Source organism: Poecilia reticulata, chromosome 14 (genome assembly GCF_904066995.2).
Source record: "Poecilia reticulata chromosome 14, P_reticulata-male-v2, whole genome shotgun sequence".
NCBI lineage: Eukaryota > Metazoa > Chordata > Actinopteri > Cyprinodontiformes > Poeciliidae > Poecilia > Poecilia reticulata.
Window position 1 is genome coordinate 10,795,407 of NC_088843.1, and position 13,882 is coordinate 10,809,288.

A 13,882-nucleotide genomic window follows, 5' to 3' on the forward strand; every position below is an offset into this window, starting at 1 on the left:
CTTCGCTTTTTGGCTCAGCTCTCTCTTCACCACGACGGACCGGTACAGCGCCCGCTTCACAGTAGACGCTGCCCCAATCCGCCTGTCGATCTCCCGCTCCCTTCTTCCCTCATTCGTGAACAAGATCCCCAGATACTTAAACTCCTCCACTTGAGGCAGGACGACCCCCCTGACCCGGAGAAGGCACTTTACCCTTTTAACATTTTCTCAATTTACTGCAGCAGTTTCGCAAAACAGGATTTCCAGTTGAAGGTTAATTCAAAGTCCCCCGACTTCTATTTTAAAAGCCAGTTAGAAACACATTTAAATTAAATTACATTTTTTCTTTTTTACCATTATTAGTTTCCTTTTTATGCATTGCTGACTGTTGTGAAGCACTTTGTGATTTTGTGTCTTGAGAGATGATATATAAATAAGGTTTTACTTACTTAGAAACTTAAGTGCATTTTCTAGGATTTAACATGATTTTATATGTGCATAACTGAAACGCAGGGAAAATTAAAAGTAGATTTGCAATTTTTTAGCTACAAAATAATGGGGACAATTGCCAGCATTTGTATTCAGCCCCCATTACTCTAATAAACCTAAATAAAATCCAAATTACCTTAAATGTAATGAGAGCCAATAATGTAGCTTTATGACCTTTATGAATAATGCTGTGTGTCACCCTGAACACACCATTCTAAGAGCAAAACATGGTGGTGGCAGTATCATGCATTGGGCTTGCTTTTCTTTAACCTGGTTATGGAAATCGGTCAGAGTTGATGGGAAAAATTATGGAGTTTAAAACAAGCAATACTAAAAGAGCAAATTTTATCTAACCTGGAAACAAATGCAAGACAACGACCCGAAACACACAACCAGAGCTAAGAAACAGAAGCTTCTGTAACTACAATGTCTTCATAGAAGGGAACCTCCAGCCGCATCTGCCACACAAGCTCCATCAGGTGTCTGACGTAGTCTGGAATGACGGGACAATGGAAGCATTATGGGTAAAAGTCAAAATCATATTCCCAAAAAATAAAGCAAATATTGACTGCCATATGTGGCAAACACACAAATAAGCTCCAAATGATGATTCATGCAAGATTTTTGCTTTGGATGTCTTGTTGCAAACTAAAGAATTAAACTCACCGTATGTGTCAGACTCCTTCACAGGCCGAACCACAGCGCCACCTTCCTTAAACTGTGGATAGGACACCTTCCACCGCTGAGCCCTGTCCTGTTTCCTGGCCTGCTCCTTCGCCATGTTCTCGTTAAAGTGGAGGGCTGCCAAAATCAGTCTGCAAGCACAGGTGCATCTCAAAAAAGTTAGAATACAATAAAGACGTTTAATCAGATATTACTTTTTTTTTATTTCAAAGCAAAAATCATCTAAATTACAAGAACTAGTTTCCATTTTTTCATGATATTCTAATGTTTTTAGATGCATTTGTATGTAAAATCACTTTTTCTCAAGCAACATATTCACAAAATGGCCATTTGCTCTCATCTACCCATCAAATTATCCATTTATTTGTCCGAACAAACAGTGAGCATACCTTGCTTCCAGTGAGGAACGAAGGAAATGCCCATGTTTACTTCCGAAGAAGCAGACGACGTTATGAAAAGACTGCAGGTACGACGCCTGCTCTGGAGGGGACAGCTGGCGGACATCCGCCAACAGCCTGGAGCTCAGGACAACCGCCTGAATTTCTTCCTGGGCTCTGCTGCCTGTCGACATGCAGACATTAGGGGTCTCATACAAGCTCATAGTAAGAATTCAATGGAAATCAATTCAATGTAGGGCTGCAACTAAAAATTTGTTTAGTAGTTGATTATTGGGATCATTAATCGAATAAAAAACTTGGCACATTCTGTAGATTTGTCATTTAAGCCATTAATCTTATTTTATACAATATTGGAAATAAATGAATATGCAAATAAACAAGTAATTGAATTACTTTTATAAACAAGTAAATATTTTACTGCCTAAAATGCAATAGCAGAGCATTCCTGCAGTGAATGCTTGATCATTTGAAGATTTATAGACTAATTGTTGCATTAACCGACTAATAATTGGATAGCAAAAGATGCATAAAATTTCAGATGTCAGATGAAGCTAAAACTACGGCACTTTAGGAGTTCTGGGTAGAACATATTTACAGAACTTTATTTATCTTAAGTGCAAAATGCATAGTTTTTATACAGTTTTGCTAACGTAATTTGCTCTCAGTATGTTTTTCTTTCAGCAAAATGGCTTCTTTTGAGTCTGTATACTCCAGTTAATAATTAATTACTACTTTTTCAGACGATTATTAACAATAACTACCACGATTATTCTGATGAACCATTTCAGCCATGCATATCTATCTTTTATATGCTCCTACTTAAGCACTTCAGCACCTGTTATGGTATTTTTTTCTGATAATATGCAAGTTGCATTATTTGCCTGCGAGTACCCACCGTTCTCCACCCACTGTCTGTTCATCTGTCCATGCTCGCACCGCGGGAACATGTCACCATGGCCCTCGTGGATGTTGCAGACGTGACGAGCCACAGATGTCCATTTCTGCACAGCCATGTCTGCGTCCCCGCCGCTGGTGGCTGCTGTCCAACACAGATGGTTGGAGATAGCCTGAGCCCACAGCCCCACTGTAGCACAGCCTGGCCTTTTGGCCACTGCCACGAGTTTCTTGAAGATGCCTGTAAAAAATAGCTGATTGATGTTACCCGTCTTTTCCATCAGAAAAGAGACCGGCTATCAGGGCATTAATGGTTTGCCGTTACGCTGATGGTCCACCTTTTGCATGTGAACAACTAGTTTTGGATGTCAATAGCAACTGGTTGAATCACATCAATGTTGTCTCAGTATTCAGGACAAACCCTTTGCTTCTCAAATTTGTTTTGAACCACAGAACTCACCCTTGGAAACATGCCATACGTCAAACCGCTGATTGATGTCGGGCTTTTCCGTTTTCAGCCATTTGCAGACCTGCACATGTCTGTCCGTGATGAGTTCAGCTACAGTGAGGCCATGTTGCTCCAGGAAGCAGAGCCCCTGTTTCAGGCCCTCCAACTCCACTGCTGCGCTGCTCTGCACTTCACTGCACTGAAAGACGTAAAGAAGATTGGAAATAATCCATAATAAAGGTAAAGGTCATTTTATTTATATAGCACATTTTCTGCAACAAGGCAATGCAAGTGCTTTACGGGAATTAAAAGGAAACACAAACAAAAATAAAAAACCAAAGGAAAGAGCAAAAGAAGAAAAAGAATCTAATGTTGATCTAAAGTATGTAAACTAGGTGCTCCTGCTCAGGGTTGCTAGATAAGTATAAGTAAGTAAGTGTCCTCTGGACTTGTGTGTTGCTAGATAAGTAAGTAAGTATATTCTCTGGACTTTCTAAGCGTGCTCTAAATTTGTAAAAGTAATGAGTACTCCACAGTTTATAAGTAATAATAAAAACTAAATATTCCTGTTCTGGAAGTTTCTTTCTGGATTCTAGGTTCATTCTGTTTCCTTTTCTGGGCTGCAGTAATAGGAGTCTCTCTGCATAATAATAGATCAAGTTTTTGAGAATGTCTCCTCTACATAGGCATAGTCATTTTTAGTAAAAAAAAAAAAAAAGGATATACCTCCACTACATGGGTGGTGAGCACCGCACCAGTATTCATATCCATCAAGGAATAGCTGCCATATTTGGTTGTAAGCCCTGATGAGCAGCAGCGAGCGTCTCCGCCCAGTCTTAGTGGCGTTCCCTTTTTCTTCATAATCATGGCCTGCTGCTTGGTGTTCCAAACCCTCTGAATAGCAGGGATCAAATAGCTGCGCTGCAGACTGAAAAACGTCTTCAAACTGTAGATTCCAACGCTCATGTGTCGGAAAAGGTTCAGGGCGATTGTTGGTGAGCACCCACTGAACAATGTGGCTGCCGCCATCATCAAATTGCCCACCGGCATGCTGTTGTGGGCCGGCTGGCTGTACCACACCCTGGTGTGTCCGTCTGTCCTCTTGCAGACACTGCTCACAGCCACCATGGTGCCCATGATCTGCTTCATCGTCACTGTGCAGGCCCCGGAACAGACAGCACACACGGCGAACAGCGTCCTCAAACAGCTTTCAAAGACAATGAATTTACGCTCCGCCGCTGGGCAGGTTTCGGCCACGTCGTCCAGGTCACTGCAACATTAAAAAATTACAAATAATCTGTTTAAAATTGATTGCAGGTAGTGCTGGGCCAACATTGAATTGTGATATGTATACTAGTCACCATAATCATGCAAGTTTGTCTTCCCAAAATCTTTTTCAATTAAGACAGAACTGTATTTCTTAAGCAATAAGTTTTTGTGCTTGTTCAACATTGATCATTAGTAAGAACATTTGCGACAATATTACATTAGTAGCATTGATGAGAAATTAATCATAGAAATATCATTTTACTTGAAAAGTGTCTATGAAACCAACATACAAGTCCTCATCCTCAGACTCTTCTGTGCCAGGTGCCCAGTCCGGGTCCTCCTCATCAGTCTCAGGTTCCTCGTCACTTTCAGGGCCGTTGCTGTCCTGGTCATCTAGGGTGGGAGTCAGAAGCATACACTGAATACCAATTTCTGCAGTCTGTGGTGTTGTGGATGTTCCTTGGGACTTCATCTCTACTACACAGGAAGTCCCAACCGATCTGGAGACAGATGTGCCCTGTGTACAGGGGAGAAACAGGTAGTGGGCCTGTGCACCAATTATTAATAACAGAACCAAACGAAACATCTTACCAAATAAGAAAAACAATACCAACAACAATGGTAATCATACATTGATGATGCAACACATTATAAAAAGAAGGAGGCTCTTAAAGAGACAGGGAACAATTTCAAGGAGTTTTTTTTTTCTTAACCACTCCATATTTGATGGAGCTGAAGTTACCTTCAGGTTGTGGCTTCTGATTCAAGAAATGGTTAAAGAGCAATCATCCCACGTAATTTTTCCACTACAACCACTATGCACTTCAGACCTGGACTAGATCATTGTGCACTGATTGCAGAATATTTAAAAACAAGCTTGTGATTTGTGAAACCTTTAATTTGCGAAACTTCAGAAAAGGGTCATATTAGGGCAATTTAAGCAGTTTTTATGCATCTGAAACACACTACAATTGAATTCTCTGAAATGTGCATTATTTGTTGTTATTTAAACTTTTAACTTTCTGCGTTCTCATTTTTTCTTCTTCACAATAGTGTCATCCAGATTCATATGAAGTGCTGAAATCACCCTTTATTCCAGTAAAGGTTTCAGAAATCACAAACTTGGTTTCTGCAATCCGCGCAGAATAATGTCCAGGTGTTGTAGTTTTATAGAGCAGATTAAAAATGACCAAGGTGGTGAAAATTAAGTGGAATCGCTCTTTAGCCATTTCCCAAATCGGAAGCCAACTTTGGAAATATACTGCTCAAAAAAATAAAGGGAACACTTAAACAACACAATATAACTCCAAGTAAATCAAACTTCTGTGAAATCAAACTGTCCACTTAGGAAGCAACACTGATTGACCCGACGAGGGTCCCCGTTGTCAATCAGTGTTGCTTCCTAAGTGGACAGTTTGATTTCACAGAAGTTTGATTTACTTGGAGTTATATTGTGTTGTTTAAGTGTTCCCTTTATTTTTTTTGAGCAGTGTATATCCAACTGCTTGAAATTGTCCATTGTCTCTTTAAGAACCTCCTACCCTTTCCTCACGTCATCACAACAAAGCCTCTTCATGCAGCTGACATTCTTAGCTACGCTGTATTTTGTTCTGCGAAGAAGCAACATTATATGATGTCGCTTTTATTTGATATAAAATGGCAACTCTATCTGGATATAGCTGGACCTTATGCGAATGATCCCATGTAAAAGACCCAAACCGGAGCGAGTACAGAGGCTCTTACAAGGCGTTTCAGCCTGGTAGTAAGACAGCTCCAGGATACACAAACCATAGATGGCTCATAGACCGTTCAAACATAAGAGCACAAACAATGCGAGTTGTTGTTCCGCTTACCTGTCCCCACTCAAACGGTTTAAGCCTGGTTGGTATTGCATGGTCTAATAGTGACAGCCTTCCTATCAGTCCTTTATCAAACAGGCCTTTGTTTAGAAAGCTGTCATCAGTAAAGTGTCTCGCACAAATATACCAGTTCTTTTTCGGAGGAGGGAAGTCTCCAAAAATAAAGTCCAACCATTTCTGACGAATCGTGCCATCCTTGGGAAGCGTAAAAAGAGGGTAGTCGCCTTCGCATCCAAGAACGCATTTCCTCCAATGAGGCATTTTCTAATCCGAAAAGAACTGGACTGGGAAGGGGTTTGAATGTTGAGCACCGCAGATGCGCAGTTCCACCGGGTGTGTTTGCTGATTGCCGTTGCAGCTGGTTTGGTGAAACCATGTGGGGGAGTTATGGGGGAGGGGAGATCTGTTGGGTAAAGACTGAAAGCTCCGAGGCGGAGCTTTGGGGGAAAAGGCGGCGTTAGGGCACCCCCGAATGGCTAACACGGGAGATGCAAGGATTCCTCAAACAGCATAAATGATTCCAAGCAACACTCTGGATATGTTTTTGATGAGGGGATGATATGACATGATATAAAGCAAAAAAAAAAAAAAAAGATTTATTTTGCTCAATCCTCCACTGGAAAAAGAATACATATAAAGAACAGAAAACGTTTCTGCGTTAGAATGGGCTAGTCAAAGTCCATTTGTAAAGAATATGTGGCAGGACATGAAAACTGATGTTCACTCATGCTCTCCATCCAATCTGACCAAGGCTAAACTGCAAAGGAGAATATCTAAGAAAGTCAAAGTTAAAAGCTGCTAACATGTAGTTAAAAATGCTGTTCAACAAAATATTGATTCTGAAGGGCTGAATACAAATGTTTGTCTCAATTTTGACATTTTTACTTGTAAAAAAAAAAGCACTACTTTTTGCTGCCATCACATGATTCAAATAAAATATGACCATTGAAATACTGTATTATTACATTTAGTACATTTAGCTCATGTTAACAAAACTGAGTTGGTTGGAATTTTGATGCCTGAAATTACATTTCATTTTCCTTTTTTTTTACTGACAAACAGCATATTGAAAACAAAAGATATCCAGTATTGAAGAACAATGTTTATTTCATCAGATGTAAATTCTCACTGGAACCAGTTAGTGGCCATTTCTATTATCAGAAGACGACAGGAAGGGGGTGTTACTGCAAGGCTTAGAGTGGGTGATGGGTACAGATCTCTGTTTCAAACTTGCTGTGAAAGACATTTCTTTGTTTGCCTCTGCAGAGGTTGATGGTTTCCGTTGAGAAGATCTCTTTACGTGTGTGTGATCGTTGGCTGTTGCACCTCTGCAGAGTCGTTTCAGACCTTTTGTCATTCTGATTCTGGCCTGGCCTGTTCTGCTCTTGTCCTCGTGCATTTGTCACAAACCTGTGGTGAACATTTTTCATCTATGTTTCTCCTTGTAAGAAAACAAGTGATTCTGGATTTTGCTTAACCACACTTTACTATAAATAGTGGTTTTAATTACACAAGACTAATGGGATGTGCTTTTTATTTTCCTTCCAATTCCTTCATTCTAAATTATTGTATTGTGAAAACAGAAAAGTGAAGTTTCACACAAAGGCTAAAAGAGCAAATAGGCTACACTTTTTTTGTTTGGAACCCCCAATAATTGCTGGGCTCCTCAAAATGTTTCATGCATTACCCTGAAAAAGTAAAATTTCAAAGGTAATTACAGAACAGTAACGCATATTTCTCTCTTTATAGGAACGTGAGTAACACACAGTTTCTTGCACAAATGTTCAAACCTCGCACACCCTTTTATAACCCACATTTTTATTTGGATTTTGTGTAATATAAGAACTTACAGAAATGTTTACAAGTGTTGTGTAAGGAAAATTTCTCAAAAACGTTTGTGCTCAAAACAACGCATACTCCAGCACCTAAAAAAGTCTAGTATTTACTGAAGAGAGCCCAGAATAAAATCATGAGGCGTCATGTTTAAAGCCTTTCCATCAGCTATGGGGCCACAAATAAATAAAGGACAGTATATGAAAAAAAATATAACGTATAATTTTTATACCGCATCACACATATGCACTACTCTGTGTAGATCTACAACATAGAAGGATCATCCCACTAAAATACATTACTGCAACATGTCAAAACGTGGGGAAAGTTCAAAAGGTATGGAAACTTTTGCAAGTCACTATTTATTTTGAAAGAGGGTTGTAATTAAAATATTTTTTCTTAATGCAAAGCATATATTAATACACAGGCCTGTGGATTTATTTATGCTTATTAGTCAGAATTACATGTATAAAAATTATTTTATTACTTAGTATTGTGAACAAGAATTCAGTAACAAATTGGACTCTAATGAAAACAGAAATGATCCAAAAAGGCCGTATCTTTTCCAGCTGAGCATAATTTATTTTATAAATTACTACAAGTTTCAAAGTGAATATATTTCCACGCGGAATTTTACAATGGCGCCTAAAGTTTGAAGCTGGAGGGAAGTCACTTGATTGGTTTTTTGTGTCCACCCAAACAGTTCATCCATTGACAATAAGGAGGAAAGCAACTAACCAATCGCTTTTGATCATCCCCCAACACTCATCTCCATTGGTTTAATGTAAGAAGTGATAGGCCAATTGTTATTGATTTTCTATCGGGATTGACCTTTCAGATCCAATCAACTAAGACTATCTGCCCATAGCAACCAATCACAGTAAGGGGCGGGATCAAAGTGAGGTTTATATCCAGGTCATCGCTACTTTTTTTTTTCTTATCGTTTGAATTACCTTTACAGTTCTGCAATTTGAAGAAACGGCAAGAAGATGTCTGGAAGAGGAAAAACCGGAGCCAAGGCCCGCGCTAAGGCTAAGACCCGCAGCTCTCGTGCTGGTCTCCAGTTCCCCGTGGGCCGTGTCCACCGTCTCCTCCGCAAGGGAAACTACGCTGAGAGAGTGGGTGCCGGAGCCCCGGTCTACCTTGCCGCCGTTCTCGAGTACTTAACTGCCGAGATCTTGGAGCTGGCTGGCAACGCGGCTAGAGACAACAAGAAGACCCGCATCATCCCCCGGCACCTCCAGCTGGCCGTCCGCAACGACGAGGAACTTAACAAGCTGCTCGGCGGCGTGACCATCGCTCAGGGCGGAGTCCTGCCTAACATCCAGGCCGTATTGCTGCCAAAGAAGACCGGTCAGTCCGCTCCGAGCTCCGGGAAAGCGGGAAAGAAGGCCTCCTCTCAGTCTCAAGAGTACTAGCCAGCTGGCTAATGACTGCAAAACCAAAGGCCCTTTTAAGGGCCACCCATCCTCTCATAAGAGCAACTTTTCTGTTAAAACTACTGTCTTGCCTCGCACGATTTGCCTTGTCTATTTAATAAAGACAATTTTTTTTCTAATTTGGTCTATATAGTACTTGTTGCCCTCAAAGTAGCTGCCACTTGCTAGTCCTAGCGATAAAAATGCTGGGGGAAGCTAATCAATTATCCTAGTTGGCATTGGTCATTTCTAACGTAAACGGTTGGGAGTTGTATTATGTGAATTTGGCCATGTTAACGGTACAACTTTGGAAGGTAATTATTGAAATCTTACTGTGATACTTCCTGGTCTGTTCTAGCTGAAATTTATTTAATGGGATGAAATTTACTTCAGTCTTGTTACTAGGGAGTTGCTTTTGCTTTAATGTTGCTACTAAGGTTTTTGAGGCCAGCAGAAATTCTATGGCACAGTGGGTTTTTTTGGTAATCTGGAGTATGACTAAGCTAAAATAAACACCTTTATTTCCTTTAAATTTTAAGATGGTTTGGTTTAGAACTATGACATGGAACCTAGTTTTGCAGTTGGATAAGCTATAGCATAATGAGACAAGCTAACACTGTACGACTGCATAAATAAACAGGGACCATACTTTAAAAAATCAACTTTACCCTTTTTGTCCTTGATTGAAAAATGATATTGCAATAATTGTAATTTTTTTGTCTTAAGTCTAGTTCTTGGTGTCTGGATATTTCTTTTAATTTGATGTATTTTAATTATGCAAACTTGAGGCTTAAGGAAACCTAAGTCAAAACCTGATTAATTGGGTTCAATACATGTTTAAATTTTACGTTCCACATGCTATCTGAATTGAATGTCTCTTTCTGACTTTGTGGTTGAAGTCAACAAAACATGTTTTAACGGATCTATGCATTTCCCAGGTGTTTCCTTGTTGCACGCGAAGAACACAAACATCTGCAGCCTGTTTACCACCACAAACAAAAACCGGTTACGTGCCAGTTCAGTTCTTGTAGATCATGCCATCAATTCACAAGAAGACAAATGGGTCCAATATTCGAATCTAATATAAACAATTTAAGTTAGGAAAAAAAAACTTAGGTTGGTAGAGAACCCAAGATTTGTACTTCAGTAAGAGTGGCACTTCAACATATTTTTTAAAATGTTTAATGAAGTAAAGTATTTAGCAAAAAAAGTTACTCAGTTACTGAGTACTTCATCACAACATGATCAAATATTTAAAAATGATATCCTCAGTAACAAAAATATAAAGTTATATGTATAGTTATATGTATTTTAAAGACTAATATGCAAAAAACATTACAAAATAGCAAATTCAAGCAGAAGAAAACCTTTTCCAAATAAGTTTTTTTAGTGTAAAACTTATGAAACTGTTGCATAACACAATAACACAACCACCTGTACATTTTATATTTCTCAAAATAAAAATCAAGATAAGGCAAATAAATGAGTTTAAACATTTATTTGATGATTGAGTGATATTAATACTAATGACTTTTTTGTATTTTGGCCTCCTTCAAAAAATAAGATGACATAACAGTTTTATCATGATTACTATTGCAACAACACATTATCAGTAGGGTAAAACTAACCTGTCTCACGACGGTCTAAACCCAGTTGCAACCAGATATTTACATACAGTACACTGCGTAAAAAGGCGCATTACCTCTTTTCACTGAATATAAATCAAATATTTCCTGGTTTAGGTCAGTTAGAATGATCACATTTGTTTCAATTTGATAAACTCAAGAAAAATGTGAGATGTTTTTTAGATAATTTAAGCAATTAGATAAAAAACTCATAAACATGCCATTGCTTAAGCTTACATGCCAAAAATACTGTCTTTATTTTGATAAAAAATAATTAAATCATCAAAGAGATCATGAGGATAAGACCCCCACAAGTCTAGTTCATCCTTGGGTACATTTTCCAGATGTTTAAAGGTGTCACATTCAAATAATTATATGCCAGAATAAGGTGTTTTACTTTTACTGATGGGGAGAAAATGTGTATTATGATCGTAAAATGCAGTTCACATGGTCTGCCACTAGGGGCTGACTGTTTCCTATGACATGAGCAGTTGAAGAACGTTGACTGTCCAACAGACAATTGTCTCAAAGAACCTTTATTGAAAATGAAACAATAAAAATAAAAACCACCCATTAGATCAAACTATTTTTTTTAAGATGATAGTACTATTTTGCAAGTAACCTTAAAAACTGAGATTATGTCACAAATGTTTACAACTCAGAGATTCACCCACCGCTTTCTCTCCTTTGTCTGGTTTTGTCACTGGCTGGCAAAAATAAGCAGCAGCATGATGCAACAAGTCTGAACTGAACCCAGACAGGCTGAACCAATTACCCCGACCCTTGACAACGTGTCCAACACCAACATCCAGGCTAAAAAAAAAAAGAAAAAAAAGAAAAACGCCTGCCTGTGAACCAAAGCTTCACTCACCGCCGTGCCTCTTAAATTTAACCGTCTTGTTTTTTCTTCCCAGCAGTTTGTGGCTGAAGGAAATGTTGGTAATTTCATGGTATTTCTGTCACATCACAAGAGATATGTTAGGCACATATTTTATATCTGAGGATGAAAAACTAAACAAACTGTAAAAGGAAAGATCAAATTTGATGTTTTTGTCTGCTCTCTAAATGGAAGAAAAGTTCACCCCTTTAAATCAAGATGGTTTCACAAAATATATGTTCAATTTAACCTTTTAAGTACTATAAGTAGCTACAGTATATGTAAGTTAAATAGAGAAAGTAACAATAACCCGGGAGAGAAAGAAGGATAGAAGGAGGGATGGACCTCGGATGTGTGGAGGCGCACTAAAACATTCACTTTGAAAGTAAGTGAGCAGCAGTGAAGAGAGAACAGCATGTTTCCATCCCTCAGACTACTGGGAGACTTTTCACATGACGTTTTGGAAAGATGCCCCACTTCACGTCTTTAATCTTTGGGTCCAATCTCTCTTCAGGAAAGAAAACTTTCTTTCCCAACTCGGGTAATTAAAGTTTTTAAAAAAAGTAATGTGCTTTTGTGCTGTGCGAGTGCGTACAATGCAAAGTGCTAAAGTCATAATTGCTGTTTATCCTCACTACTTGTATATTATGTGGAGTTTGGATTTGTCTTTATTGCTTCCAGTGTTTCAGTTTTCCATCATTGTCTTTCCTAGCAAACATTTTGTCCAGTAATTTTTCAGGAGAGTGGTCACAGGTGGGAGTCATGTGGCTTAGAGCAGATTAGAAGTCAAACCCAGCTGGCTTTGTGAATGGGAACTTTTTGTTGCGTGAGAGATCGGGCTGCCTTTGGGGCTTAGGAAACTAGTAATGCGCTTTGGTGGAATTACAGTGCGGTGAAGTATTTCTCTGAAGGCAATGCGAGGTGCACATGTGGCTGAGGCGGTCAGTTTAACACATAAATACGCTTTGATCTGAGCCATTTGATTGCAGCATTGGCTGCATTTTTAGAGTTGTTGTCCTGCTGAAAAGTGAAACTTCAACACAGGCTGAAGGTTATCACCCAGAATTGTCTTGTACTTAGCTCCACAGCATAAACCCTTTCTGGTTATGATGTGGCAACATGTGATAAAAGTTTGGAGCGGTATGAATTCTATGATTTACTTTAGATGTGACTGAGATGTACAGATATTTGGGTTGTCTGTTTCAATATCTGATTTGTTTCTGCACAGCATAAGAATTGTTTTATACTTTCTGACGTGTAAAATTGGTCACATTGAAACAAAGTAATGCTCTTGAACCCCTCACAGACATATGTGACCCATCTGTAAATCATGTCCTTCATCCAGATGGTATGTCTTGTCCTTAGTTCATCCTCCTAGCATTCACAAAAAGCTTGGACTGGTGACTTTTGAGTTTAGGGTTAAGGATCTAGCAAAGGCTGTGTTTGCATCTGTTAAGGTTGGTGCATGGGGCACGATTTGAGCTAAGTGTGGGGGGATGTGCTTCAATTAAGGGCAAGGAAGTCCCTGTTTTTATAGGAGAATAGATAATCTGTAACTTCAGTGCAAATCATTTTCTTTAACTAAAATAATTATTTTCACCTGCTGATCTTTGCTTTTAAGCGATGTTTGTACAGGTTACACAAAACGACTGATCCAAACCATCTACCAACTGTGACTTGTAACCCAAACAGGAGGCAAGTCAAAGCCTTCAAGAGTCTGTAATGATCTCACCATTTCAACCGAAGTCAGGAATGAGAAAATAATATAAAAAAAATTATGTGCAGGCTTCATTACTTCTTTGGGAACTTTTCCATATTTCATTGTTGTTGACCTTGCAACTCCACCCTTCTGAGAAACATATACTTAAATAGAGCATTTCCCTTCTGTCTGAGTAACATGTATGTAAAAGACATTAATCACCAACAAAGCCTGACCTTTTGTCATTTTTTTCGGCCTTAGTTTTGTTGAAACTTGAAAGACGCTTGTGTTAAAAAGTGAGACTGAGCTATTTTCCAAAGCTACAAGGACAGGCGTAATCTGTTCCAAATGAGTCAAATGAGATACTCATTATCAGACCTTACTATAGCTGAATCACAAAATCACAAAAG

General features: G+C 38.9%; 2 protein-coding genes across 2 annotated transcripts; one reads left to right on the top strand and one right to left on the bottom strand.

Annotated features, from left to right (window-relative positions):
- Positions 1-337: 337 nt before the first annotated feature.
- Positions 338-6,788, bottom strand: LOC103475809 (uncharacterized). The gene is made up of 8 exons (XM_008427693.3): positions 6,015-6,788; positions 4,452-4,678; positions 3,619-4,162; positions 2,905-3,091; positions 2,446-2,685; positions 1,542-1,713; positions 1,135-1,283; positions 338-961 (listed from the first exon to the last, which is right to left on the bottom strand). Exons 1-8 carry the CDS (start codon positions 6,279-6,281, stop codon positions 867-869), a joined length of 1,881 nt encoding a protein of 626 aa, XP_008425915.1. The 5' UTR covers positions 6,282-6,788; the 3' UTR covers positions 338-866.
- A 1,965-nt stretch (positions 6,789-8,753) lies between these two features.
- On the top strand, positions 8,754-9,411 carry h2ax (H2A.X variant histone). Its single transcript, XM_008427692.3, has one exon. The coding sequence runs from the start codon at positions 8,843-8,845 to the stop codon at positions 9,269-9,271; it is 429 nt and encodes a 142-aa protein (XP_008425914.1). The 5' UTR covers positions 8,754-8,842; the 3' UTR covers positions 9,272-9,411.
- The last annotated feature ends 4,471 nt before the right edge of the window (positions 9,412-13,882 follow it).

Coding starts and splice junctions, on each gene's coding strand:
- LOC103475809 (XM_008427693.3), bottom strand. CDS start 6,281: ATGCCTCATTGGAGGAAATGCGTTCTTGGATGCGAAGGCGACTACCCT. Junction 1,714..2,445: donor CAGACAGTGGGTGGAGAACG/GTGGGTACTCGC, acceptor GCATGTCGACAG/GCAGCAGAGCCCAGGAAGAA. Junction 962..1,134: donor GAAGGAGTCTGACACATACG/GTGAGTTTAATT, acceptor CCGTCATTCCAG/ACTACGTCAGACACCTGATG.
- h2ax (XM_008427692.3), top strand. CDS start 8,843: ATGTCTGGAAGAGGAAAAACCGGAGCCAAGGCCCGCGCTAAGGCTAAG.